Source organism: Pseudorasbora parva, chromosome 3, assembly GCF_024679245.1.
Source record: "Pseudorasbora parva isolate DD20220531a chromosome 3, ASM2467924v1, whole genome shotgun sequence".
NCBI classification, from domain to species: Eukaryota; Metazoa; Chordata; class Actinopteri; order Cypriniformes; family Gobionidae; genus Pseudorasbora; species Pseudorasbora parva.
In genome coordinates this window covers 40,090,904-40,118,166 of record NC_090174.1, presented here as the reverse complement: position 1 = coordinate 40,118,166, position 27,263 = coordinate 40,090,904, and the positions used below count along the sequence as shown (strand labels likewise).

Below are 27,263 nucleotides of genomic sequence, written 5' to 3'. Positions count from 1 at the left end.
CTTTCAGCTATTATTATAACAGCCGGCTGGAATGCTGCAGGACACTCAAAGTATGTGTTGAGTGTCAACCATGCAGATGCTAGAGAGTGTGTTAAACCAGTTAAATCTTGGAAGAAACGCGAGGTACCCACGAGCAATGTGACACCTGGCAAGGTGAACCAAAATGAATGTTTTGTTTTCAAATTTCCAAACGTTTTTAAGTGGAGCCTATTTTGACGCAAAACCCAGAGCTTCTCTCTCTATCTGTGGCATTGATTTATTTAAATCATGCACACTTTAAACCTATGAAATCTCTAAAGAACAAAACAGAAAGACAAAATTAAAGAGGGACATCTATTATGTTATTAACAATACATTCAGTGAGTTTTTCAGTTCTCCATTATCAAGCGCGTGGCGCAGCCTAGGGTGACTGATATCAGATTGATATCGAAAACACCGCTGAGGGGCAGCATTGTATCACTTGCAGTATAAAATTGGAAACTTTAGTTTTTTTCTGCCAATGTAACCATTTTAACGTATGGCATTCTACGTTACAAAACATTTCCCAATACTATAAGGTTTTTTGCACGGAGTAGAAAGATCTGGTTGTGTTTTTATGGGCGGTTATTCTAAAATTATTGGTCGTAGTTTAAATGTTTCTAATATTTACTAAGTTGTGTTGATATTGTCTCACCACAAGATGTCGCTCTTACACCTGTGCTTAACTGAATAGGGTCCGCTGAACAAGTAGGCTATATGAAATTGACAATTTTTAGATTCAGCAGGCATTACAGAGACACGATTCAGAAATTGAATCTTTAGCATGTCATCAGGACAGCACCCCCAAAGGTACCTTAGCTACCAAAAAGGTGCATATTGCTATAATATACAATGCAGCTGTAAGGTAGCCTACCCATAATATGGGCATCCTACGGATGTGTAGTGACATTTACTGCCCCATTGAAGAGTTGTTGAACCCGATTTTCGACTTTTTTTTCCTGACAGTGAATTGCACCAAAATATGTCTGGAAAGTTTTTTTCTTTAGTAGCTAGTATTTAGAACTTTGCAGTGCAGTATAGGTATATGTCTATGTAATCCATGCGCTATCCTCCCCTTGCGAACATCATATCATAAGTGACTGTTTGGATGCTGTGAATGAAGTGGGAGGGAAACCCTGCTCTTGGAGCGCTACAGGCTGATGATGCGAAAGCTCACCGAGCCACAAGTAGTTGCTGGCTTAACCCTAAACCGAGAGGCATGCCCAAATGAGCGCACTCGAGCACCTCCCCAAAATCTTCTGGTTACAAGCGCTAGATGTTTACACATGCCGCGCGCACATAAAGACGACAGATGAGCAGAGCCGCTTCAGTATACAGGTACAAGAAAGGGATGGATCACAGACCGGCGGATTTCAAACTTTGTGGATGCGCAACGGCAACATTTTAGTGCAACCGCATCCTGGAATATTGTTGCATCCACACCTCACTCTTTACCAATTTGCGATTTATCAATCTATCTTCTCGCGCACAAACATGTTTTTGTTTCTGAGGTCAGTTCTTCTTGTTAACGTGTTCTGTGCTGAAATTGTGAATTCAATGCAGAGTCAGTTTTGCGTGCCCGTGAGACTGGATCATGTCACGAACAGTTTAGTAGATGCTGAAGACAACACGTTGGCTCAAAAAGTTGTATTTAGAATAAGCGCATTTGAACAAGATTTTGTACTCGAATTGCAGTCAGACTCCAGCTTCATTGCTCCAGGTTTATCGACGCGCGCCGACTCAGCTGCTGACAATTCCGCGCACAGTGAAGATCTAAGCCGGTGTTTTTATGCCGGTGATGTGAATTCTGATCCATATTCATATGCAGCGCTCAGCTTGTGCAATGGACTGCAGGGCGCATTTGGTTACGGTGGCTGGGAATATTTCATCAAGCCGGCTTTTAACGACACCGGTCGAGAAAATGTGGATGCGCATGTCATCAGACGCAGATCTAACGCCAACACGAGTGGGAACTCAACATCAAGGTGCGGCGTGGACAGCGAGGTGACCCACACCGTTGCACAGTCTTTGGCGAAGTTTAAGCACATAAAGGAACACATGAGTAACATCACTACGTCAGTTCTGAAAAACCGCTCGAAAAGATTCGTCTCCATTCCGCGTTATGTAGAGACATTAGTGGTGGCCGATGAATCTATGGCCAAATTCCACGGCGATGACCTCAAGCATTACGTGCTGACCTTAATGTCCGTGGCGGCTAAGCTTTACAAACACCCCACCATTCTCAACTCTATCAACATCGTGGTTGTCAAGTTTATGGTGATTTACGAGGAAGAGAAAGGACCCAAGGTTTCCGGGAACGCGGCGATGACCCTCCGTAATTTCTGCACCTGGCAGAAGAAGCTGAACAAAAACAATGACAAGCATGAGGAGTATTGGGATACGGCAATCCTATTCACGAAGCAGGTAAGGTGTAACGCGCGTCTAGTCGATAGGGGGCAGTATAAGAACCAGCGAATAGAATGATCCGGCTAATGTATCTTGTGGTAATTATATCAAGATGGCTTGCAACATGAAACAAAACTGAACACCACACAGGCGGCTGCAATTTAGTTACCCGATAATCAAACCAATTTAGACATGATTTATGGTGACATTGTAATCACAGCTTTTAAGTCCAAAGGTGCACTGCATAAGTATAAATATGGTGTTTTAATGAGTTTGTCAAAAAATAAAAATGCACATATTCGAATTAGATGTTATTCTAACCTGCAAATACTTATATCTGAACACATATTGGTGTACAAAGCTTTTTACACAAAACAAAACTTGAAATAAGTTTTGTGTACAAAGCTTTTTACATGAAACAAAACTTGAAATATGTTTTCTGTACATAGCTTTTTACACGAAACAAAACTTGAAATAAGTTTTGTGTACAAAGCTTTTTACACGAAACAAAACGTTGAAATATGTTTTGTGTCTCAGAGTAATGGGCAGGCTGCAACAAGAGCGGCCTCTCTAGTTAACCTGCAGTTGCCATGGGCTTCCCATCATGTTTATAAGTGCTGTTAAGGTCATGGGTCAGGTCTGGCTTGAAGCTACTGCCCTGTATTGGCACTGCGAGTAGGAATGTGTGCTCTGAATCAGCTGAGATACTATTCACATTTGTAGAATCATTAACAAAGTGTATTATTTTTAATTGATAGCAGATTTTATTTAGAGCAGGATTAGCAATGATAACATTAATATATATATATATATATTAATGTTCAGATGACAGGTCAGATGAAGTTAGCATTTGCATTACGTCAGATCTAAAAGTCATCAACTCTTGGCAGGTCTGAGACTATTCTTTTGAGAGAAAACAGAAAGGTTATAATCGTTTGGAGGCAAAGGGATAGTTCACATGACACAAAGATAAAAGTTACTCACCCTTATGTCGTTCCAAACTCCTGTGGCTCTTTTTCATGCATGGGACTCAAAAGGTAAAGAATATCTTGGCCACAATTTTTCAAAATGAATGGGAAAGGGTGCTGTCAAACTCCAAAAAGGCACCATAAAGGTAACCTCAATACTCATGCACAATATTTCAAGTGTTCTGAAGCCTTCTCATACAAAACTATTACAGAAGATATTAAATATAGTGTGCTGGTCATATGGACCAATTAAATGATCCTTTTATAATGGATTTTCTTTTCTTTTTTCGTTCATTTTTTTAACATAGGCTCAATGAAAAACGACCTCTATGTTGCAAAATTCCAAAACCGTACCTACCTCTACTTACAATTCACTGCAGTTTCCAGCTGAAATGAACACTAGTGGCAAATAAAATGCCGACAACTTTTATTCTGTTTCGTATAAATTATAATGACGTGCAATTGATTGATTAATAAAGATTTATTTTTTGCATGTTTTGACTCTTTATTTGTTGCCAAACCTGTATGGAATTCTGCTTGTTAGTGTATGTAACATCAACTTTCTTCAACTTCACATCTTCCTGCCCTTATTTAACCCCACTGCAGAATAAAAAAACATTCTTCTAACAAATAGAGCATTGTTTCCATTCATTTCAGTTGTTATCAACTGTTTTCAATGAGATTGACTAGGGCAATATTAAGGAATGGCTACATAAAGTTCAGCATTCAGTCCCCAGTCTGTCAGGTTATGCTTTTACTTACACATTAATTCCTACTTTGCACAGACTTACCCTTACTAACCCACATGATCTCATTTTAGGCTGTCAGCTGTTTTTTAGGAACACTTGTATGTGTGAAAACAGCTCCAGACACGACAAATGAGTGCAACCATTGTATCCTCTGGTAATCTGCTGATGTTACACATGACCTGAGCTGGACATCCAGTTATGTCTGCCTAGTCTGGATGACAGCTGTAGTGAATCATTCTGAGGGGAGTAAATGTTTTATTCTTTCTTCTCTAAAGGGAACTTATTAAGCATTTTAGCAAGAGAGCACAGTCAGTTACTCCCAACATTCTTCCACTCTTTATGTTCATTACTCCCTCTGGACAGAGAGAGATTGTTGGGTTTCTCCGTGGTCTTGGATGAGTCAAGATGATTTGGAGAGGGGTTAGACTTGTGCATCTGCTAACCTACATAAAATAAAAAGAGTAGGTCGTAATTATGCAAGTCTGCATAAATAATACAGAAAGAAATATGAATGAAATGACAAATATTGTTCAAGTGTTTTTGTTTGTTCCCTGCATGGTTTATACGACGATGGTTTATTAACAAGGTACAGTTCAACTCTGGATTCGTAGCTTGTCTAATCCTGAAAGATGGAGCGGTTTCGGCGATTAAGGTTCACGGTTGTATGTTGGAAGCAGGCGGTGAGTAAAACTGCTTCAAATGTCTTTGTGTTGTTAGCTATCGACTCGTTCATTCAAATTCGCTACTATTCCATCATTTTTCTATGTAAACTCACATTAGTCTGATGTGTAAAACCGCTCCCTTTGCTACTGCTAACATTAAATCGCATACAATAGTCCATAAACCAAATAATGTCCCCGTAAACCATGAATAAACACACACAAATGTTGTTAAACCTGCGAGCATGACAAGCTGCTAAGCATATAACGTTAAGTTACAGTACCATTAAGATGTCCTGCTGTAATCGTCGTTGCTGCTTCTCCTGTTCAATTTCAGCCTCTAGATCTGATTCTGGTTCATATATAAATGGCTAAATCTGATCTCAATGGTTTATTTAGGATAACTTTTTTTCCCTCCAAGTTTAAGGACGTCAGAGCTTTCAGACGCTCTCAACGAAATAGCTGCGCACACTCATCATTCTTTAGCTCCGCCCACACGATAGGCCTCCAGCCGCTTGTTTTTTTCTTCCCCGAAAGACTCTGTACAGCCTATCTTTCTTTTTTATAAATATAATAAAACGAAAGACTTTTCAAAGATATGAAGGATACAATACTACTCTATAGGTACTCAAGATTGGTACTGACAAGATTGGTGTTTCACCCCCCTTTAAAGAGTTAAAATAGTTCGATTTTTCCCCAGACATTTTTAAAGTGTGCTAGTTGCTATGTCTATTCCGTTAAAAAGAATAGGGACTGGTTTCATGCTTCAGAACGAACTAGAAAAGAATAATTCCTACAAGTCTTCTAAAGTTATTCACTTATAGCTTGTTCAGTTTTCTGCTCTGAAAGAGTTCACGAGTCTTTTTTTAAAGAATCATACTTTTGAGTCAGATCTTTTCAATTAATGTACTTTATACGTTTTAAAGTATATTTAGTTAAATGGAAAAGTTTTACCAGTACATCATTTTACTCTATTTCTTCCTTTTGTGTTCAGTGGAATAAATAAATAAATAAAATGGGTTTGTAACAACACGAGGATGAGTAAATGATGACAGAACTATTTCTTTAAGCTGTTCATTTCAACAAGGCCAATGTATACAAAAGAGGTAAAGGGAGTTTCATACAGGACCTTTGGGAGATACACTAATGGGAAGTGTCCAGTTTCGAGAGGAGCTTCCCCTAACCACAGTCCCAGCTGTGAGCGATCTTTACCCCTCTTTCTCCTCCCACCCCTTTCAGTCTGTTCCTCATTACTAGTATTTAATGAGGGAGAGGCTGAGGGTGGTGAAGAGAAAGAAAAGCAGAGGAAGGTAGAGAGAGAAAACCTACGTTCCTGCTGCGTCTAGGCCCACCTGCTGCAAAGCTCCAATCCCAGACACAGCCAAATGACATATCTTTTTTATCCAGGCTGTTCTATTGTGACCTAATTTTCTGACAAATTATGATGTGGCATTAAAACCAGCAGTGGATTATTGTAGATATTTTTAATCACCAATTAAATATTATGGCAGCCAGTATGTTTTTTTAAGACGTGCATTTGCTGCAAGAAACAAGAAAAGTCTCAAAATGAGTCATTGTTGGCCAGCCATGCAAAACTGCAACAGTTCATGTTTAATAAAAACCAGAGAAAGAGTTGTAACTAGGCCACTGTTGCAAGAGACTGAGAGTGATGCTATGGCAACATGAAATGTAAGCATCACATTATAGTGACATTAGTTGGATTTAGAAAATGTTTAAACTACAGTTTACAGTGTACACATGTTAAGGAGGCAGCTACAGTTATAGGACCTTGAGGCAATCATACAGTCAGCTAATGGCATATCATTAATCACACGTTTAAGAACTTATTTCAAAGAATCAGATGAACTACCATTGTTAGCCTCCCAGAAAATATGTTTAATTCTGTGTTAAACAAGGTGATGTAATTATACTTTACTCTGGGTTCAGGCCAAGTTTGAGCTTGAATCCCTCCCCCCGGAAAGCACGCCAAATACGCATTTAAATTTACTCTACATAATTATATTTAGGTGTGAACTTGTGAAACTGGAACCAGTGCAAGAGAGCATATTACACCTATTCTTAAATCACTGGCTGCCAGTTAAATTTCGTATTGATTTTAAAGTTTTACTACTGACCTACAAAGCAGTAAATAATTTGGTACCACAATATTTGACGGACCTTTTGACACCATACACCCCAGTTCGAAATCTTAGAACCATCAATGTTGGTCTTTTATCTGTCCCTGTACCTCGCCTAAAATCTATGGGTGATGAGGGCTTTTTCAAATCTTGCACCTAAACTCAGGGAATTCCTTGCCTGTAGAGATATGAAATGCAAAATCGTTGCACATATTTAAATCTAGTTTAAAATCATTATTTTTTTAGGGAAGCTTTTATGTAATGTTATTTTGTTAAGTTATTTTTAATTGTATTTTTTATTTCTGTACTTCTGTTTATATATATATATATATATATATATATATATATATATATATATATATATATTAAATAAAAATAATAATAATAATAATATGGGGGTGTTATGTTATGTTATTATTATTATTATTATTATTAGGTAATTTGAGTAATTGGTTACAGCAAACCAGTTGAAAAGTTTTACTCAGTAGTTCATCATGGAGACAGAAAAGCTATTTAAAAGTCTATATGCATTTGCTAAATGTAGATAATTTGTGCTAAATGTAGATACAATTTACTGATTTGTGCTGATAGCCAATGTATTATACTTTTTAAACAACTCTGGAACTTTGAAAAAATAAAATTTTAAAGGTACGGGGTTTCCACAACACTGTGCACTAACACATTTTTCAAATATTTTCGGATTTTCAGCATGCAGGTCAAATAAGCATTTTAATCTGGGACTAGGTTTAAGTCTTGTCTGTGAAACCAGGCGTGAATAATCTACAAGCATTTCACAAATCACTATGTACATTAACTATAAAAAACTAATCCAAACTTTCAAAACATTATAGTTATAAAAATGTACTAGATCTATGCATTTATTTCCCTTTGAAAGGATGTAAACTGATAAAAAATCTTTTTCTATCTTTTATGGCTTAAAATATTTATTATCCTGTGACTCCTATGGGCAACATTAATATTATTAATAGTTTAGAATTTGCCACCTCCCGAGCTTCATAAATTCATGAATCTCATGAAACTCAGCTTGTTTAATTAGATTTGTTCTCCATGTTATTTAACATAGATGAAAAGATTGAATGTTTAACAAATGTCTAATATCAAACCAACTTTATTGCAGTTATAATTAAAAAAAAATACAGAGAACACAAGAAAACTTATCTCGAGATCATAAGAAAACAAGAAATAAAAAATAAAATAATGCATGGCCTTTTAAGGCTTCAATAAACTATACTGCTAAAGTTGCCAGCATTAAACATTTGCACAATCCTACATCTGCCTTCTCAGCTATGTTCCTTAGTTGGCAAACTAAAAGTAACCAACAGCCTTGGGCTACATGGGCCCATCTCCTATTTTTATATAACAACATATTTGGTTTGAAAATGATCACTAGCTCGAAGCTTGTTGACTGCCATGTGAGTTTTGCAGTTTGTGCGGTTCTCAAGTTTGCCACATGGTTCAAGAGAAACTCTTTTATTGAGCTTGTTGGGCAGCAAGGGAACAGAATGGAACAACAAGATGGTGAAAACTAAATGCCTCCAATAATAATTGGGAAATACACTGTTGTAATTGTTAGAAAAATCGGTAAAACTTTATTTTAAGGTGACGCAAGGCTTAGTATAATAATAACAACAGTATTATAGATACTTAAAAGTAACTAACCCTAAACCAAAACATAACTATACAGTAAGTATGTAGTGAATTAATATTACTTATTTGAGTACAATGCAACTATGTTACCCTAAAATAAAGTGTAACCAAAAAAATATCTCAATTTTGTAATTTTGAAGCATTACAATTTGATTGTATTTGGCCTGTATTTAATTATGCGCTTGTTTGCACAGACACTCTGCTGGAAGTGTACATTTACTTGAGTTGCTAACCATATAACCACTACCACCCTGCAGGGATAAAGTTAGAGAAAGTACAACATTGAAATAGATAGAAAGTGCGGAGGAAGGCAAGAGTTAGCGCGAGAGAGAAATCCACATATGGAACAGTTTGAATTTTATAAAGGCATAATGAAAGTCGTATGTTTGCAATGTTGGATGCCAATTGGGTCACCGTTGCTTGTGGAGAGTATGGGCAAGTCTCCCCCCTGTTTTGCAGAGGATAAAGAGGTTTCTGGCCAAACATAGAGAATGGATAGAAAACACTGGATAGATAAGTTACTTGAAATTACTTGGAAGTCTCTGCTCTCATGCAAGCTTATCTAACATTATGAGAGTACTGGACCATTAGCTTAACCAGGACCTGAAAACGTCTGATTTAGTTTCCTCCACCTGGCACAGGCAGATGGCTAGAATCCAGTGAAAAGCCCCATACCATATTTTATTACCAAAGCGTGTCTGAACTGGGGCTAGGGGGTATAACTGGGTATAATGGTGTAACAAAAAACTGATCAGAAAATTTCTTAAAAAGTTTCTGCAATATTGCATATAAAAAAATATACCTTTCACCTCATTTGCTCTTTTCTTCACATTTCAAACAGCAGTCCAACAGATTCTAGATCCAGGCCACACAAGTACAAGTTTGTCAGAACAGGGATCTGGTACAGTGATTCTCATTTCTAGTCAGATGTTTCATATATTCCCACTGAACAAAACTTATTTTAAATGTGTTATTTTACTCCTATTATGTCCTTTTCATTTAAGTTTAGAAATGCAAATAATAATAATAAATTAACATAAAACACATATTTTCACAGCTGAATTGCTAGTCATTATATGTAAGTTAGAGCGGAAGAAGAAATTTTCCCTTAATGTTTGTTTGTAATAGATTGTGTTTAGCAGTCTACCTTTTGGACTACATATGACCAAAGTAATAATTATTCATGCGCTTTAGCATCCAATCAGCAAACTGTCTGCTTTCAGATAGTTTGTGTATACTTGTAGAGCAGACTGGCTAATTTAAACACTAATGTAAAATGAAAAACCCTTGTGCAGCTGTTGTTGAGGTGATGAATGGAATGATTTAGAAAGAGAGGTTACACCTTTCCTGTTACATGCATTTGTGGGAAGAGTTGCCTTCATTTAATAATAGGCTGCATTTTTTAGTAACTTTTCTGTATTTTCATCCTGAGTGTGGGTATCAGCAGGTCCAAGTAATGGACGTGCAGAAAGGTTTTTTACAACCGGTTGTGAAAGCAGCCTTTTAGGGTGTGAGAAAGGGTTAGGTTCTGTTGTAGCGTTATGTACCTTTCTGCACGCCCATTACGACCTGCAGCTATCCCAATTTTACAGATTAGTTGTCACACAAAATTTTGACTGAAAAATACACTCCCAACCACTTCATTTCTGGCAGATGGGAAGTTCTTTAACATGTTGAATGTTTGAATGAGGCAGCCATCGTCAGAAGGTCTAAAAACATTCAGGGAACTTTGTTAATGATTAGTCCCATGATGATCATTGGGAGTTAGCAGCTGGATTTTCACACATCAAGAAATGTAGAGAGGATGTGAGAACTGGGTCAAAAAAAGAGAGAGAGAGAGAGAGAGAGAGAGAGAGAGAGAGAGAGAGAGAGAGAGAGAGAGAGAGAGAGAGAGAGAGAGAGAGAGAGAGAGAGAGAGAGAGAGAGAGAGAGAGAGAGAGAGAGAGAGAGAGAGAGAGAGAGAGAAAAAGAGAGAGAGAGACCATAAGACACCCCCTGTCCTTCAAGATAGTTTTCACTAAATGACTACCAATTTTATGTTTATGTATAAATATGAGATGTAGCCTAACAGGTCACACTGATTTGGGCTTCAACTTAGACAATGCGATTTCATTTGTGATCAAAGCTATCTGGGCAAAAGTTAAGTATAAAAGCAGTTGAATAAACATTGAAACGTGTTGAAGCTTCTGTTCCCTTTAAGCGTGTTGTGGCCATAAGGAAACTACTTTTTGCAAAGGTTACGACCGCAGTCAAAGTTTTTTGGGAGTTGGTATAGGGTGTTGCACCATGGGATAAGGTTCACCAGCAAACCTGCTATTAAGATGTTGAGTCAGTAGGGCTCTAAAGATATTTTGAGAAAATTCATTTTAAACTGTGGAAACACAATATAGGTCAGTCGGAAATTCCTTTGGGCTGAGATGCTGTATTTTACAACAATAAAAACGTGAGATGTTTAGGGTATCTGAACTATTTTCACATCAATTAAAAGCATAAGCTTCTAGCTAACTATGTCCTATTTCTCACACACTTCCCCTTTCATTATGATCTTTTTATTCTCACTAACATTATAACTTTACAACAGGATGAATGCACAAATGATTGAAACCATATTCTATTGTGTGACTGCCTAGCAGCATCACCAATTTCTATATTAGCTAAATAAGTATTAGATTCAGGTAACATTTAATTTGAGATATTTACTGAAAGCTAATTTAATTTTAAAAAGGTAATAAACACTTACACTGGTATGGGTTAAATATATCTGAAAATGAAATTTGTCCTAAAATGTACTTGTAATTACAATTCAAATTAGCATTTAGTATGTGTTAAAAATTCAGATAAGGATAATGACCACAATTTGGTTATGTTTTGCTGATCTAGGACCTGTGTGGAGCCTCAACATGTGACACACTGGGTATGGCAGATGTTGGCACCATGTGTGATCCCAAGAGAAGTTGTTCTGTGATTGAAGATGATGGGTTGCCATCTGCCTTCACTACTGCCCATGAGCTTGGTAAGTGTAAACAGATGTATAAAGCGCAACAGTAGGGTTTGTGGCATTTAAAATCTCATTCATTTTCTCTATTGAGAAACTGATTTTTAACGACAACATATAAACCTTTCAATAGAGACCTATAGTACCATAAGCTTCAGGTTTGTTAAACAGTGATGTATGCTGCTATATAAGCCACAATCCAGTGTGACTGACTTCAATAATAAAAAAAGTATTTAATAGTTAAATGATTAATGAAAAACTGCATTACCCAGAATCCATGGGTCTCCTTAGGGAGATGAGTTGGTGCTGGCAGATGTTGTAACTAGGGATGTCCCGATCAGGTTTTTTTGCCCTCGAGTCCGAGTCCGAGTCATTTGATTTTGAGTATCTGCCGATACCGAGTCCCGACCCGATACTTCTATAATACATAAAAAAAGAATAAAGAAGAGCGAAAAAAAAAACAGGATGTTCCTTATTTTTTATTTTATTCATCTTATTTTAACATTGAACAACTCTAACAAACAGAGCACTGCTGTGAGGTAGCTTGAACAATTAAGTAATAAATAAACATAAATTCTTCACTTTTGGATTTTAGTGCAACAGAAAATATAAAAAAAGTCTGGGAACGGAGTTGCGCAGAGCAGGAAGTACAATGGCGATATCAAAAGCACACCCAGACTCTCACAGATGCAGAACAATTAATTATGTTGGTGTGAAATAAACAGTTATGGATATTAAATTAAATTAAATAATCTGCTCCCAAAAATCCAGAAAAAAGTCTGTTATTGCCTCAGTGACAACTTCACTCATAGAAGACGTCAATCTCCGCAGTCAATCATGACATTACACAGCTGTTTTTATAGCATCAAATAACTAACTAAAACTAAACTTATTTAAAAAACGAACACTTGAAATTAAATCATCGTGGTGATAACTGCCTTCAATGACATAAACTAACTTTGGGGAAAAAATATTTGAAGTGTAATTTGATTGAAGTGTAATTAACAATGCTTTTCAGGTTTTTATAGGTCTAAGTTTTTAGGTAGAGAAATTGAATAAAGTAGGCTAATCAAATGTAAAATAGCTGCATATTTAACTGTTTAAATTAAAAACTAATCCTTACAAAAGCTATTCAATCAAGAGCAGTGAGCGATTCCTTTTGTTTGACATTAATCAGTTAGCAGTAAAGGCTACTGCCCCTTTAAGACCTAATGGAAGGCTCTGTGTCGTCTTTCTCGACTGTATAAAGTCCTCTTAAGGCATATTCAGATATGTCTGGCATATGTTTGCTTGGATACTCATCAAGATGGACATGTTGACATACTTCTTGTGTGAGTTGGTCCGTTTAAGCGCAAGACTTGAAAGAGAACTTAATATTTGCGCGCTGTGAGATGAATGCGCGCTTTCGGATGATGCACAGAGACAGATGAGTGCGCGCGGTCTCATTCGCGTCTTCTGGCGAATATACCCGGGTGATTACTGAGAAAATGACTGCTCATATTCAAACATACAGCAGCACTCGCATGAATTGAACAAAGTTTACACAGATAGACCATTTGCCCATGTTTTTCTTTTATTAGCGCTGTTGTAATGCATTACTGAGGAGCCAGAACGTGTATCCATCTACAGAAACATACATAACGCATTATTTTCAAATTACAACCCATATTATTGATGCGTCATCAGTAGGGCTGGGATAAACTATTATTTTTTAAACGATTAATCTAGCGATTATTTTTCCGATGCATCGATTAATCTAACGATTAATTTTCCCTGTCCGATTCGGTTACGATTAGTTTCGATTATCATTAGGAATAGGGCTTCCCTCCGCATCAATAGCAGCAGCGCCACGTCAGACACGCTTCTAGTGTGCAAAGGCAGAGAAAACGCCACGCAGCCCCGTGGCTGACCCGCAACAGAAACGCCACACGCATCCGTGGCATGACAGTGAACACAGTTACATGTAGAGTGCATTACAGGCGCCAATAATTTAAAACCGGAATAGTCCTGGGATGAAACTGCTCACTTAGAGGATGGATACCCTCGGTCACATCAGCGCGATTAGACATTGAACATTTTAAATTTAAAACAACTTATTATGTAGGTAGCCTATGTGCCCGATGCTTTCACTTGATGCAAACGTTTGTTTTTGTGATTAAAATACATAAAATATTACCAAAACATCTGTCTTCCTGTGTGCAGAAATTTGTTTATGTAGCCATGACAACGAAATGCGTGCACGCACGGAGCAAGAGCTCTTAACACAGACGCGCATGCCTGTGTTAAGAGCGATGCTCCGTGCGCGCCAACCCCATAGACTGGGGCCAACCCGCAAGCCTTGCACTTCTGAAAGTCTGAGGAGCCACTCGTTTTGCTACCATAGATATACATAATAAATAATATACTTAATTACATAATATACTTTATTATGTATATCTATGGTTGCTACTACTCTCCGGCGCCACCATTTTTATTTTGAGTCTTACGAATCGACGCGCGTATTTTGCGTCAATGTATTTTTTGCGTCGACGTCAAGTGCAATGGGGAAGGCCTCTGCGTGGCTACATCTGAAGCATGTGTGACTGGCGCAACGTCAATACTTCTGCATCTTCAACACCATCCACGGCCAAATTATTATTTGCATTTCAACACCATGTCATGACCATCAAGGCAGAGAATTTAGAGGATTTGCCACCTCTGTTCCCTGCTTACAAGGAGCTGGTGGAGGCTGTTACTTGTGCGGTAACGAGGTTAAACATCTTTGACAGCCGAGAGTTAAGAATCGCATCGCAAGAGCAAGCTAAATGAGTGCTTCCTGCCAAGTTAAGCTCAACCTCCACGTTGGGCCAGCCTTTTTTTCCAGACCTTCACATTGAGGTTTCGAGGTCCAGGAAATAGCCATTCTCCCCACGTATATCCAGCCCCACAATCTCTAACTACATTTAATTTGTGGGGATGAGGGAACACAGGTATGGGGCGGAACCCAGGGTTGAAGAGAAGCTGGAATGTTATCTATCCCCTGAGGTTGCACCGTATCTCAAGGCCCCAATCCTACCCACAAAACCCTGTAGAACAACATCATTTCTTGTGGGCAAGGCTTATGGCAGCAGGTCAGGCTGGTGCATGCCTACACACAATGGCCATCCTCGAGGCGTACCAGGCTGACCTGCTAAGGGACCTGAATGAAGGTTAGGGTGTCGTGCCACTAAGGACGACCCCCTAACCTCTCCGTGCCATTAGGGAAAGACTGCCCACACCATTGGGCACTCCATGTCAGATTTGGTGGCTATGGAGAGACATCTATGGTTAAATCTCTCAGGCATCAAGGAAAAAGATAAAAGTTCCTCCTTGATTACCCGCTGTCTCCTCCTGGCCACTTTGGCGATGCTATCAGCTCAGTCATTGAGAGGTTCTAGGAGGTTAAAGTCTGTGGCATTACAGATATCTATCCCTTGCTGGCTCCTAAACCCCAGGGATTGCTGCCAAAGAGCAATCCCAGCCATCAGTTTCCAGCTCCTACAGAATCCTGTTTGGTACTGGCCCACCAAGATCCATGATAGAGGGCCCAACGCAGGCTTAGGTGCTGGAACAGGAAGATCAGTCTCCCTTCACGAAGGAGGCTAAAACATGTATTCCTCTTCAAGTAAGGGATTCTGTGTTCTACAGCTGATACTTTATAGTTGCAGAGAAGGATGGGGGGGGGGTTGTCTCATCATAGATTTGTGTCAGTCAAACCATAGTCTAAGAAGATACGGGTTCACAATTTTAAGAATCCTCTTATCGTAACTCAAATCAGATAGTTTGTCAAGATAGATTAAAAAGATGTGTACTTTCATATTTCCATTCTTCCTCAACACAGGAAGTTCCCAAGTTTCATGTTCAGGGGTAAAGCTTACCAGTATCGGGTACTTCCTTTCAGCTTAGCATTACCTGCTCACACATTGTAAAGTGAAGTGCATGGATGCAGCTTGGCAACTGTCAGCAGGTTAACTTTTCTAGGAGTAGCTTAAGACTCGGGTTTACTATGCAGGCATAGCTGTCTTCTGCTCGTATAGAGTTGATTATCTCAGCAGTGAGAACAATCTGGGCAGACCAGGCCATCATGGTAAAACAGTTTTAAAAGCTATTGGGACTCATGCTGCACTCAATGTGATTCTTTTTGCAGTGGTGGCTCAAGACCAAGGGTTTTTTTTCTCAGCGGGGCAACCGATTTTGCATTATCAAGTTTATGCACTAATGCCTTTGCTCTGTGGTGATGTGGGCAAAACCTTGGTTTCTGTCCGAGGACCTGTGCTAGGGGCATCATGTCATGGCAAAACACTAAAGGAAGCTTCCCTCACAGAGGTACGTGGAGAGAACCTCATCTCTCTTAGCTCATAAACTGCATGGAGATGATGGTTGTATTTCTAGCCCTGAAGTACTTCCTCCCAGATCTCAGGGGCTATTATGTTCTTATATAAACTACACATCAGTAGTCTCAGACATACATCATTATGTGGTCTGAGTTTGCGCCCTCTTGGCTGACTGGCACACCAGATCCTCCTGTTGTTCCAGGCAAAGTTGTTCTCATTGAGAGTAGACTATCTCTGGGTACCTGAATTAAGGACCAGACATCCTGTTGAGGCAGAGGCTGAAGCACGGGAATTAAGACTCCCGAGATGGTGGAGCTGATTTGGGAATGTTTGGTTGGGTGGAAGTGGATCTGTTTGCTTCTCAAGTAATATCACACTGTCTACTCTGGTTCTCCCTGATGCATCCAGCTCCTCTGGTACTCTCAGGAACTCTAGAGAGTTCACCAGAATGGGGTCAGACTACTCCTGGCAGCCCTGTTGTGGCTGGCTCGAATGTGGTTTTTGGACCTGATGTCTCTCCTGGACAGCTCTCCTTGGAAGATTCCTGTCAGGAGGGATCTTTAGTCGCAGACCAGGGGCACAATCTACCACCCCTGTTCGGAGATGTAGAAGCTTTGGGTTTGGTCTGCAAAGGGGACCAACTCTTGAACCATGGTCTCTTAGCTGAGGTTTTTGAGACCATACTAAACTCTAGAGCCCTCTAAAGTGGAGTCTTCACTTTATAGTGCAGAAAATGCTACTTTGACCCAGTTAACTGCCCAGTGAATTCAGTACCAGAGTTTCTTTAGGAACGTTTTTTCTGCTAGTCTATACCCCTCCATGCTTAAGGTCAACATGGCGGGCATAGCTGCCTACCACGAGACGCAATTTAATAACCCATTTTTTTTGTGGTATTCTGAGGTTAGGGCCTTCAGTTCATGTGAGAGTTCCAGGGATTTGGCGGTGGTTGTGAAAGGGTTGTCCCTGGAACCTTTCAGACCTCTAAAACTGGCAAAAAAGTTGGCTATTATGTCCTTTAAGAGGTTAGGAGATTTGCAGATTTGCTCTGGGTAAGGTCACAGCCATCTTAAAACTGGCCCATGTACCTAAAGTACCTACGAATATAGCACATTATATGATCTTGCAGGCCTTTTATCTCCTCCTTTTGTTTTGGTGGACCAAGAGAAGCTCAATCTGCTTTACCCAGTTAAGGGCCTTGAGACTTAAACCCAGTGTCGTAAGCCTGACCAGTTGCTGGTTTGCTTCAGTTAACACAAACAGGGTTCCCCAACTAAAAATACTGATTTAATACATTGTGCGCAATGTCACTGACTCAAACTCACGGTTTTCCTTAACTAGTATTTTGATTATCACTCCCAGCATAAACATAATGCTCCAAAAAAGCCTTTTCATTTATTTAATTTAGAGGTGCTGAAATAACTTAACTGTATGCTTGTCAATGCCAACCCTTGTCAATATTTTGAGGGATTTCCACAACACTGTCCCAGAGATAATGTTCAATCACATCAGATTAGCTCATGGAGCAGCTGAAGAAAGATAAGCTCTATTGAAGTGGCTTGTTTCCCTGCAGGAAGACTTATAGGTGGTTGTGCAAAAGTTTCCTCTCAAGGCCAGGGAGGAAATGTGGGGAGCTGTTGGAGGTATTGTAGAAGTGACTCAGCATAGCTGTGGTCCAATTGCTGACAGGAAAATTGTATGAAAATGATTGGTGACTTAAAAGGCAAAAATCTAAACTTACTTTTGTATAATTTCTAGCAATGGTTCATTTACATCAACATGGAGTGCTGGCACACATTGCATTTTATTTAGTTTTTTCCTTCGCTGTTCTGTGTTTTAATAACTTCTCACTCCATCGTTCTTCCCTTTATTTCTTCTCCGCTGCAGGACATGTATTCAATATGCCACATGATAATGTTAAGGCATGCGAGGAGGTGTTTGGCAAGCTGCAGGACAATCACATGATGTCTCCCACTCTGATCCGAATCAACCGCACCAGTCCTTGGTCCCCATGCAGTGCTGCCATTATCACAGACTATCTGGACAGTGGACACGGTAAGTCAAAGAAAGTGATACTGTTGGTTTCCTGTAGGCCTAGACTTAACCTGCTATGTTTCATGGGTCGGAGATTGGTGCGCATGCATTTTGAAGCAAAGTGAGGTGGCCTGAATATGGTTTGCTTGTTATGTGAATTATAAATGCAATTGTGTTTGCACTTTTGCATAATGCCTAATAATGTGGATTTGGCCTTAACTGGTTTAACATACAAAGGTAAAGCCACATGAAATTGAAGAAATTACAACACTATTTTGACACAGGATCACAAACTGAATGTTTAAAATAGCCTTTAGAAATATATATTTATATCAAAATGTAGTTTTCAGTTTAAAACTATTTTTAAAAAAAAAATTAAGCTATAGAAAAAAAAAAAATATTCCTTAAAGATGTTGTATTTATTGATTGCATTAGTGTCAAATAAAGTTACATGTTTTACATGAGGGCTGGAGCAGCTATATATTTATACCCAGTAAGAAGATTTCTTTTTAAAAGAAATACATCCTTTCTAGAGGCCTTTCTAGCTATGCCATCACATGAATTAATTACATTTTTTTAAATATGATTAAAAAAAGTCTTTTTAAATTGTAATATTTTATACTATTACAATTTTACCATATTTTTTGCAGCTTTGGTGAGCACAAGAAAAATCCTTACCATCCCTTTTTTAAATCTTAGTGTCCATGAGTTAGCTCAGGGCTAAATAGAGCAACGAGTGAGCCTGGGTTTAACACCTCAGTGTTGGTGCTTTATAAAAAGCTGTCTTCAAAGAAATAGACAGCCCAAGGTCAGCTTAAGTTACAGCTTGCAAAAATTCTCTGATCTAAATTTTTGTTTAAACAGTGTGGCCACTGAAGTAGATGTTTGACTGTAGTGTTTCTGTGAAGGTTTACAGTGGGGTCACTATAGGATTCAGAGACCCTCTCAGGGTTGGTATTTGCCTTCTGTAGGCCAAAGCATGTGTATATACACTACATCTCAGATAAACATAAAAATCTAAAGCAAATATATCATGCCCATTCTAGTCATCTATTCAAATTTTAGTTCCTTACTGTCTCTAAAGTGCTGTAAATTCAATTTCATACAAATGTATATATGCAAGTTTGTTATTATTTGACATCTTTGCAGGTGATTGTCTGCTGGATCAACCACAGAAACCATTAGCTCTTCCAGATGTGCTTCCTGGTGCATCGTATGGTTTAGAACGGCAGTGTGAGCTTGCCTTCGGTGCCGGCTCAAAGCCGTGCCCATTCATGCAGGCACCATGTCAGCGCTTATGGTGCACAGGGAAGACCCGTGGGCAACTGGTGTGTCAGACAAGACACTTTCCATGGGCAGATGGAACTAGCTGCGGGGATGGACAGCTCTGCCTGCGGGGCACATGTATGGAGAAACAGGAGATCACCAAAGCTATGGTAGCTATCTCAGATACTATACATATAGCACACACACTCACACTGCCCTGCCCGGCAAAAATGTCAGTTTGGACTTAAATAGGCAAATGCTTAATAGTCTATGATTGGACCATTATTGCAGTAATTTTGTTTCTAGCATGTTATATGTTTGACAATAATTCTTCTAACTCTGATGGATTTTGTAGCTTTTCATTTCTTAAACAATGAAGGCATATCATAGCCATAATAAAGGAAGACTCAAGATTCATAAGGCTAAAAATGTGAAAGAATTGTTGGGAGGGAGAATTAGAATTATTGCATAAAGAATTATTTTCACATATGATTTCTTGGCAGTACAGATCTTAAATGCATTGAAAGTATTTGGGATGTGCTGGACTAGACTTTACAGAGTGTTTGACTCTTGCAATGTCAATACTAAATCTTGATCAAAAACTGATGCACCCCTTGATGCATATAAATGTTGTGAAATTGTATATACTGTCGCTGCTGGTTTGGTTATGCTCACATTTTTACGGTTATATATATTTTTTAAATTAACAGATTTTACACATTTAAAAGGAACTCTCACTGCATTGTGAAAGATTTCATGTGACAGAACAGTTTTTTTACATACTGATGTCAGCCTATTTATCATACTCCACTTGATCTGTTACTATCTTTATTTGACCTGGAAATGTGTTGTGTACTTTGTGGTAGAGTCATTTAGGATTTAGGAGTAAAATTGTCTGTTGCCAAGGGATGTTCAATGTTTAAATCTCAAGTAAACTGTGACAACCCCCTCTTCCTGTTCCTCTCTGTTAGGTGGATGGCAGATGGGGTAAATGGGGAACATTTGGTACCTGCTCCAGAACTTGCGGAGGTGGTGTGCAGCTGTCTAAGAGAGAGTGTGACAACCCTGTGCCAGTCAACGGAGGCAAATACTGTCAGGGAGTGAGGGTCAAATACCGGTCCTGCAACCTTTCCCCATGCACTGACACAGGTTTAAAAGCCATATATATACAGATTTTATATATATATATATATATATATATATATATATATATATATATATATATATATATATATATATATATATATATATATATATACATTTTTTTTGTATGCATAGCATATAGAATACACTAACAATCTCAAGAATGTGCTCCCCTTTCATCTGCCCCATTTTTAGGCAAGAGCTATCGTGAGGAGCAGTGTGAAGCTTATAATGGGTTTAGTCTAAACACTAACCGGCTCACCCCTTCTGTGGTATGGGTGCCCAAGTATTCTGGTGTTTCGGCCAAAGATATGTGCAAGCTGATCTGCAGGGCAAACGGAACAGGATACTTCTACGTTCTTGCACCAAAGGTGAGCAATACAAGTGTTAATAACCATCTACTACATTTAATTATTCATAAAACAATATAACAAAGTTGGGTTCAAAAGCATAAAATGTAAATATTAAATATAGCCTAAGGTAATATAATACATAACCTAGTTTGTGTCTCATGAAAAAGAGCTTCTCCCACCGGGGATTATGAAGCTTGAGTGCTTTATGGGGGATGCAGAAAACACATTACTTTATAGGGTCTCCTGCAGTATATATCCATTCAGTACAGGAGATTAGGATATAAAGTGAACCTAAGACACCTTAACACCATAAAATACATTTTCAATAGTTTGGTTCATGAAAGGCTATGCATGTAATATTAGAACAGTTATGAGTTACTAGACATTCATCTAAGAATTTATTGAAAGGAAAAGAATCATTAAATTAAAACCATATTTTACTATACGCATGTCAGAGAAGAAAGTATTTGGTGTGCTTACCTGCTGTTTAATGGCTGCTTTACACTTATGTCAGATGTCACTGCAGAGTTGAGTGGTCAGAAAGAGGAAAGATAACAAAGGTGAAAGGGCCTATCTTTTGTGAGATAGTGTTGTGTGGAGTGAAACTGTACAGATGCAACAGTTACGTCACGGCTAGAGGTATGTTTATGAGACTGACATACTGTTTTAACCAGGCTTCGACACTGTAGAAACTATTCAGAGCTTGAATTCTAATGGAGACTGAAAAAATTATCTGCTCATGACATGTTTTGCCAAAGAAAGGCAAAAACAAAAAAGAAAGCTGTTCTGAAATTGAGCACTTGGAAACATTTTTATCTAAATTTATCTGAAGTATATGGATCCACAGGATTGTTGGCATTTCAATTTGCCTATGCTTTTTATAGGTTGTTGATGGTACACCATGTTCTCCTGACTCCTCATCAGTCTGTGTCCAAGGCAAATGCATCAAGGCAGGCTGTGATGGAAAACTGGGATCTAACAAGAAGTTTGACAAATGTGGTGCATGTGGAGGAGATAACAAGAACTGCAAGAAGGTCTCAGGCCTTTTTACCAAGCCCATGTAAGTGAAGTTGGATCAGACAAAAAATATTAAAGAGGATGACCTGCATTTTTCTTTTAATTTATAATGTTCTTTGAGGTCTACTTATAATGTTATCAAAAATGTTTACATCAAAAAGCCTCCTAATTTAAAAGTAATAAGCTATTTTCTATCCTGTTTTTGACTCTCTCTTTTGAACACTCCCATTTTGATGGGTGTGCCACATTCAAGACTTGGAAGTAAATGGCCAGTGCTATGATTTGGTCACAGTTTTGCATATTAAAATAATGTGCAAAGTTCCCACCATTACACATCTGAATTGTTTTGAAAACTTCTGATAAAAAAATATCTCATTACATAGCTGAAACATTTATTAGTGTGTATAATGTGAAAATAATATGTTACAATAATAATATGGCAAAATCAGAAACTAGCCATTTCTGAAAAGTTGCTGTTTTTGGACTAAAAAGGAAGTTTTGAGTTCTTAAACTTACAGGATATTTTAAGAGTACAGTGCCATCTGATATGTCAAAAGATCAATGAAAACGTGATTTCTCAATTCATGACCCTTTAGAAATATTTAATGCATTGTTTACTACCTTCATGCTTTTAATTGGCCTGGAGATTAGATATTTCCTGATTTGAATTATACAAGGCAGTTTCTTGCCCTTATTATTATTATTATTATTATTATTATTATTATTATTTTTTTTTTTTTAGAAATGTGGTCATATTCAATACAGCCTACAAACTCATTCTCATTATTTATTTTTGACGCAGACAATTGGTCACTTACTACAGTACGGTACTAGGAAAGAAAAGATTATGCCAAAACATTCTAATACAGTTTCTGACCTTTCTCTTCTCAGGCATGGTTACAATTTTGTGGTCATGCTTCCCATGGGAGCCTCCAACGTTGACATCCGACAGCGTGGCTATAAGGGCATCATGAGTGATGACAACTATCTTGCTGTCAAGAACAACCAGGGCAAGTACCTGCTGAATGGAAACTATGTGGTTTCAGCCATGGAGAAGGATATTCTGGTGAAGGGGAGTCTGCTCCGCTACAGTGGAACGGTTGGGTCCTCAGAGACTCTACAGGCTGTGAAGCCTCTGGGTGAAGCCCTGATAATTGAAGTTCTGTCTGTGGGCCAGATGACGCCTCCACGCATCCGCTATTCTTTCTACTTGCCACGGGAGAGCAAAGATAACAAGGTGCAAAAGAAAGAAGTAAAGGCACGTGCTGAAAACAGTGTTCTTAGGGAAGAGGACGGAATCAGTAAAGGTGGAAAGGAGGCAGATCTTCTCAAGGACAAAATCTCACCTATGTATGTCAAAGATATTGCACCAAAACCAGGGAAGTGGGTGACGGCAGGGTGGGATGTTTGCTCAGTCACTTGCGGTAATGGACTCCAGAGGAGGATGGTGCAATGTCTTGGGGGAGATGGGGGGCCTGGGGTAGACTGTGACCCAAATCAAAAGCCAAGTGCTATTCGGGCATGTGAAGACCCTTGCCCCATGTGGGAGGTGGGCAACTGGTCCCCCTGCTCCAAGACCTGTGGGAAGGGCTTCAAACGGCGCCTGCTTCACTGCGTTACAAATACAGGAAAGTTACTTCCCAGGGAGAAGTGTGCAGACAAGAAGAAGCCACAGGAGCTGGACTTCTGTTCATTAGCCCCATGTAAATAATCTGTATCTCCCTTTATTATTGCTCTAAATGGACCTTCTATTTTTGTCGAATTACATATTCAACAGAGAAAAGAAAAAAGAAAAAAGACTATGTTCTGGATCATAGTTTCTATCTTTTCATCTGCCTGACAAAGGGACAAAAAGGACTACGAAAAAATGACAAAAGACAGACAACTGAGGCTATGAGATAAGCAGGCATGAACACAAATGCAAATAGTACTGTACCTCCAATTGTAACACAATTGTAAATTCAATTGTAACAAAATTCAACAAAATTGTAATAACCTGTAAGGGTGTACTCAAACCGTGCCCGAGTGTGTTTGACCCCCAAAGCCCGGTTCGTTTGACAAGTGTGAGCTCTCCGTTCCGTGCCCTGGCACGGTTCGTTTGGCCAGCCCTGGCCCACTTGGAAGAGGTGGGCCAGAGCACGGTTCAGTTGGGCTCGAGTGCGGTTCACATGCAGTAATAACCGCGCCAGAGCACAGAACAGCTGTGCACTACTGTCATCATTGTTCATGACAGAAATCAACAAATTATTATTACTTGGATACACTTTTCCATTAAATCAAGTATATTTAGGTTTATAACGGTCCTGGTTATAATCTTATTGGTGAACATGAATTGTAATTTGTGAGTAAAGCTTTACATTTCTTCATCAAAGTCAGCTGCCTCTGTAATAATCTGCTGATGCGTGCAGTGTAGTCAAGTGAAAATCACTGTGCGGCATAAATTATAAATCTTTTAGGCAGTCAATCAGCAAAAACGATTTTCTTCCGCTCTTCCTCAAAACAAAAAGTTACATCATGAATGTCCTAAGTGTGCTCCGGTACGTTAAGTGCAAGTGTGACAGCAGGCCAGCGGGGGAATGGGGAGGGAGAACAACCGTGCCTAGTGTAAGTAAACTAAATCATCCAGATGAGACCAAATTCATGCTCATGTCATGTCAGACAAATTCATAGGTATTCATACATAATATCTAAACATCATTTTGTATGTGTGAATAAATGCCAAAGACGTATTGACAGCATCTAAAAAATAAAAGTATTTAAGTATGAATTTAAAACAAAAATCCTTAAGAACTCTTTATTCTTTTTTATATTATGAATATATTTGTATAGTTACATTTCACTATTGTACCCTAATCCCACCTCTACCCCGTAGATAACCACTTCTCCACAATAAAAATAATAAATAAATAAAAATAGGCAGATAAATAATTTCAAATCAGGTAAAAGCAATAAAATGTGATGACACTGAACATATTAATGTCATTGATTATATGCAGTACAATAAAAGTATTACATCAGTTCAATATTCCATGAACCTAAAATATTTTTTGTATGCCTATAAATCATTGATATGTAAAATGCTTACATACGAGATGCTGTTAATATGTCAGTAGTGTATGCATCTATGCAAACATACAACTAATGTGATAGACCCACACTCACATAGGTATACCATGTGATTACTAATGAGATGACAATGGGCATTGCCATGCGAGGCCAATATAGTGTAATTATTAAGCCTAAACTGCACAAATACATTGCTTTTAACAGAATGGATTTTTTTCTACAGACATCAGTGTATACATCTCTATCTGCGTGAGCTAATTGATGTTTGAAATGGCCATTAATAAATGCCTACAGTGGAGGCCAAACCAAGCACTGATATAGTCCATCTGGGCTAAAGAATCATTCCACAGGGTATATAATAAACTTGCTCAGAAATGCCCTTGCACTTCATGGAACTGGCTGCAATCAACCATTTGATCTACCTTGTTTTCTGGGGAGAAATTAATTTATTTTAGCAATAAAATCCAAAAGATCAACAACTAACAATAAGAATAGAGCACTTTTTACATTGCTTAAGGACTGAGAGGAAGCACAAGCTACATTTCTATCAGCACATACTGCATATCAACAAACAGGCCTAAATATTAGCATTTTTTTCACAAATAGAGCGAGGAAGCCGGTTATCCCAATGCTTTACATCACGCAAATAAATGAAGTCACAACTGGAAATCTTCTAACTACTTTCCACATGGCTTTTCGTGCTATCCAGTGATCAACCTTTACTGCTGCAAATGACGTGCAGTAACTTAAAGGGTTCATTTTGACAAAGTACAGATCATGGAAATGTTTAAGTTTTCGCCGATGTATTAGCCCCCTAGAACAAAAAAAAGCAATGAAAAAAGCCTAATGTACACAAGGCCTGTGCTTTATCAGTACCCATGTGTTAGCATGTTAGCCATCTGACTCTTTTGTATGTACATTCATCTCCTTAAAGTCACTGTTATTTAGCTCAGCAGACCTACATTTTTTTCTGGCCAGCATATTTCCATGCTGTCAGCCATGTTCTGTACTGCTAAACACATTTCTCTCATGGTCCAGCTTTCAGAACCCTTTTTTGTTGTTGTTGTTGTAATGCTGTTTATCTCCTCTCCTCTACCTACCACTGAGCCAGAGGTGCAGCTGCTATAATCATGCCCTGTCTGGTACAGTTGCCATTTTAACTAAGTTATTATTACTATTATAATGAATTTTAAGAACTGGTGGCTGGTGGCACAATGTTGTACAGTGTCGTGCCCTGTGCTTCAGTGGCAAGTTGTTCTTTGTATACAGTAATTGAAAATCCCTGTAATACGCCAAACATGTTACGTTTGTGATCAAGGTTCTTCAGAGTGACCATATCGTCCATCTAAAAGATGGTTTCTGTATTACTTTAATGCAGATTTTTCTTTTGCACATTCGTACAGCAAAAGATTTCAATGTCCTGCATGGGCTTGTATACCATGTATACATCCATCTGGCTGTGCACAAACAAGTCATGTAAATACCTATTATGTCTTGTTATACATATTTTTTCTCATCATGCTTCAAGGTATTTATTCCAAATAAAACATTTAGAAATAATTTGTGGTGCAGTCTGTCATTTTTTTTTTGTTATTTTCTCTATTAAAGGCACAGAATGTTTGCCTAGAAATCTAGACGTACCCTAGCGGCAACAAATCTAATCTGCCGCGAGTGTCGTCTAGCAACTCTCAATACACTTCTGAGCTGTAAAAAACAAAGTGTGGTCAGGCTAATCACATTGTGTATGGAGTCGGTGGGCGGGCTTAACATAATGATGGCAAAGTTGCGTGCTACTTGAAAATAAAGAAGCTTGCGAATGCCGGTCTTTCGAAACGGCTCTGGACGCAACTTTGGAGTTAAGCTTTTCTTTCAGAAAAGAACAAAGAACGGCACTGAAATCATTCTTAAGAAGGGAAGATGTGTTTTGAGTTTTGCTGACCGGATATGGCAAAAGTTTAATCTATCAACGAGCTCCGCTTCACGTTGCTCTGGTTGGTTGTAGCGGTATCCTATCGCGTGCAGAGGGAGTTTGAAAGACAACCGTTTATCCCGCCCCTCGGATTGAGCACTGTCTATGGTGAGTTTCCAGAACAAACATCTTGGGTCTGGCTTGTCAGGCTAACAAAATGTCATATTTGCTGATAAAGGTTGCATATTCAAAACAGCAACAAAGATGTAGCTTGATGACGCTGTGAAGGAGCATGGAACGTTGGGAGATCTTCACAAGTTTTGCCACAAGTAACGTAATGTTTAATGCTAAATTACTACTCATATATGTCTTATACATACTTAATTTGCCATATTAACGGTGGGGTAATACAGCACAGTTTTACGTGTTCAGATCAAACTAACTAAAGTACATTTGAATGTATACCCACAACATTTGTAGAAAAGGCGGACTTAAAATATATGTATAACACATCCTGCATTTAAT

The 27,263-nt window shown here is 38.6% G+C and overlaps 1 protein-coding gene and 1 long non-coding RNA gene across 2 annotated transcripts in view; one reads left to right on the top strand and one right to left on the bottom strand.

Annotated features, from left to right (window-relative positions):
* The first annotated feature begins 1,109 nt into the window (after nt 1-1,109).
* adamts15a (ADAM metallopeptidase with thrombospondin type 1 motif, 15a) lies at nt 1,110-26,381 on the top strand. Its single transcript, XM_067438836.1, has 8 exons — nt 1,110-2,442; nt 11,487-11,619; nt 17,838-18,005; nt 19,134-19,420; nt 20,222-20,399; nt 20,589-20,764; nt 21,631-21,806; nt 22,655-26,381. The coding sequence occupies exons 1-8, from the start codon at nt 1,246-1,248 to the stop codon at nt 23,472-23,474; spliced, it is 3,135 nt and encodes a 1,044-aa protein (XP_067294937.1). The 5' UTR covers nt 1,110-1,245; the 3' UTR covers nt 23,475-26,381.
* LOC137071132 (uncharacterized) overlaps nt 4,310-27,263 on the bottom strand; it is a 141,175-nt gene continuing 118,221 nt past the window's right edge. Inside the window, exons 3-4 of the long non-coding RNA XR_010904393.1 lie at nt 11,870-12,019; nt 4,310-4,584 (exon numbers count right to left, since the gene is read on the bottom strand). This is a non-coding gene — a long non-coding RNA (uncharacterized lncRNA). The remainder of the gene's footprint in view (nt 4,585-11,869; nt 12,020-27,263) is intronic.

What these genes read in the sequence shown, in the direction of transcription:
- adamts15a (XM_067438836.1), top strand. Translation starts at nt 1,246, where the DNA reads ATGAGCGCACTCGAGCACCTCCCCAAAATCTTCTGGTTACAAGCGCTA. An exon ending in CAATCCTATTCACGAAGCAG is followed by an intron (nt 2,443 to 11,486) that starts GTAAGGTGTAAC and finishes TTGCTGATCTAG; the next exon opens with GACCTGTGTGGAGCCTCAAC. An exon ending in CACTACTGCCCATGAGCTTG is followed by an intron (nt 11,620 to 17,837) that starts GTAAGTGTAAAC and finishes TCTCCGCTGCAG; the next exon opens with GACATGTATTCAATATGCCA.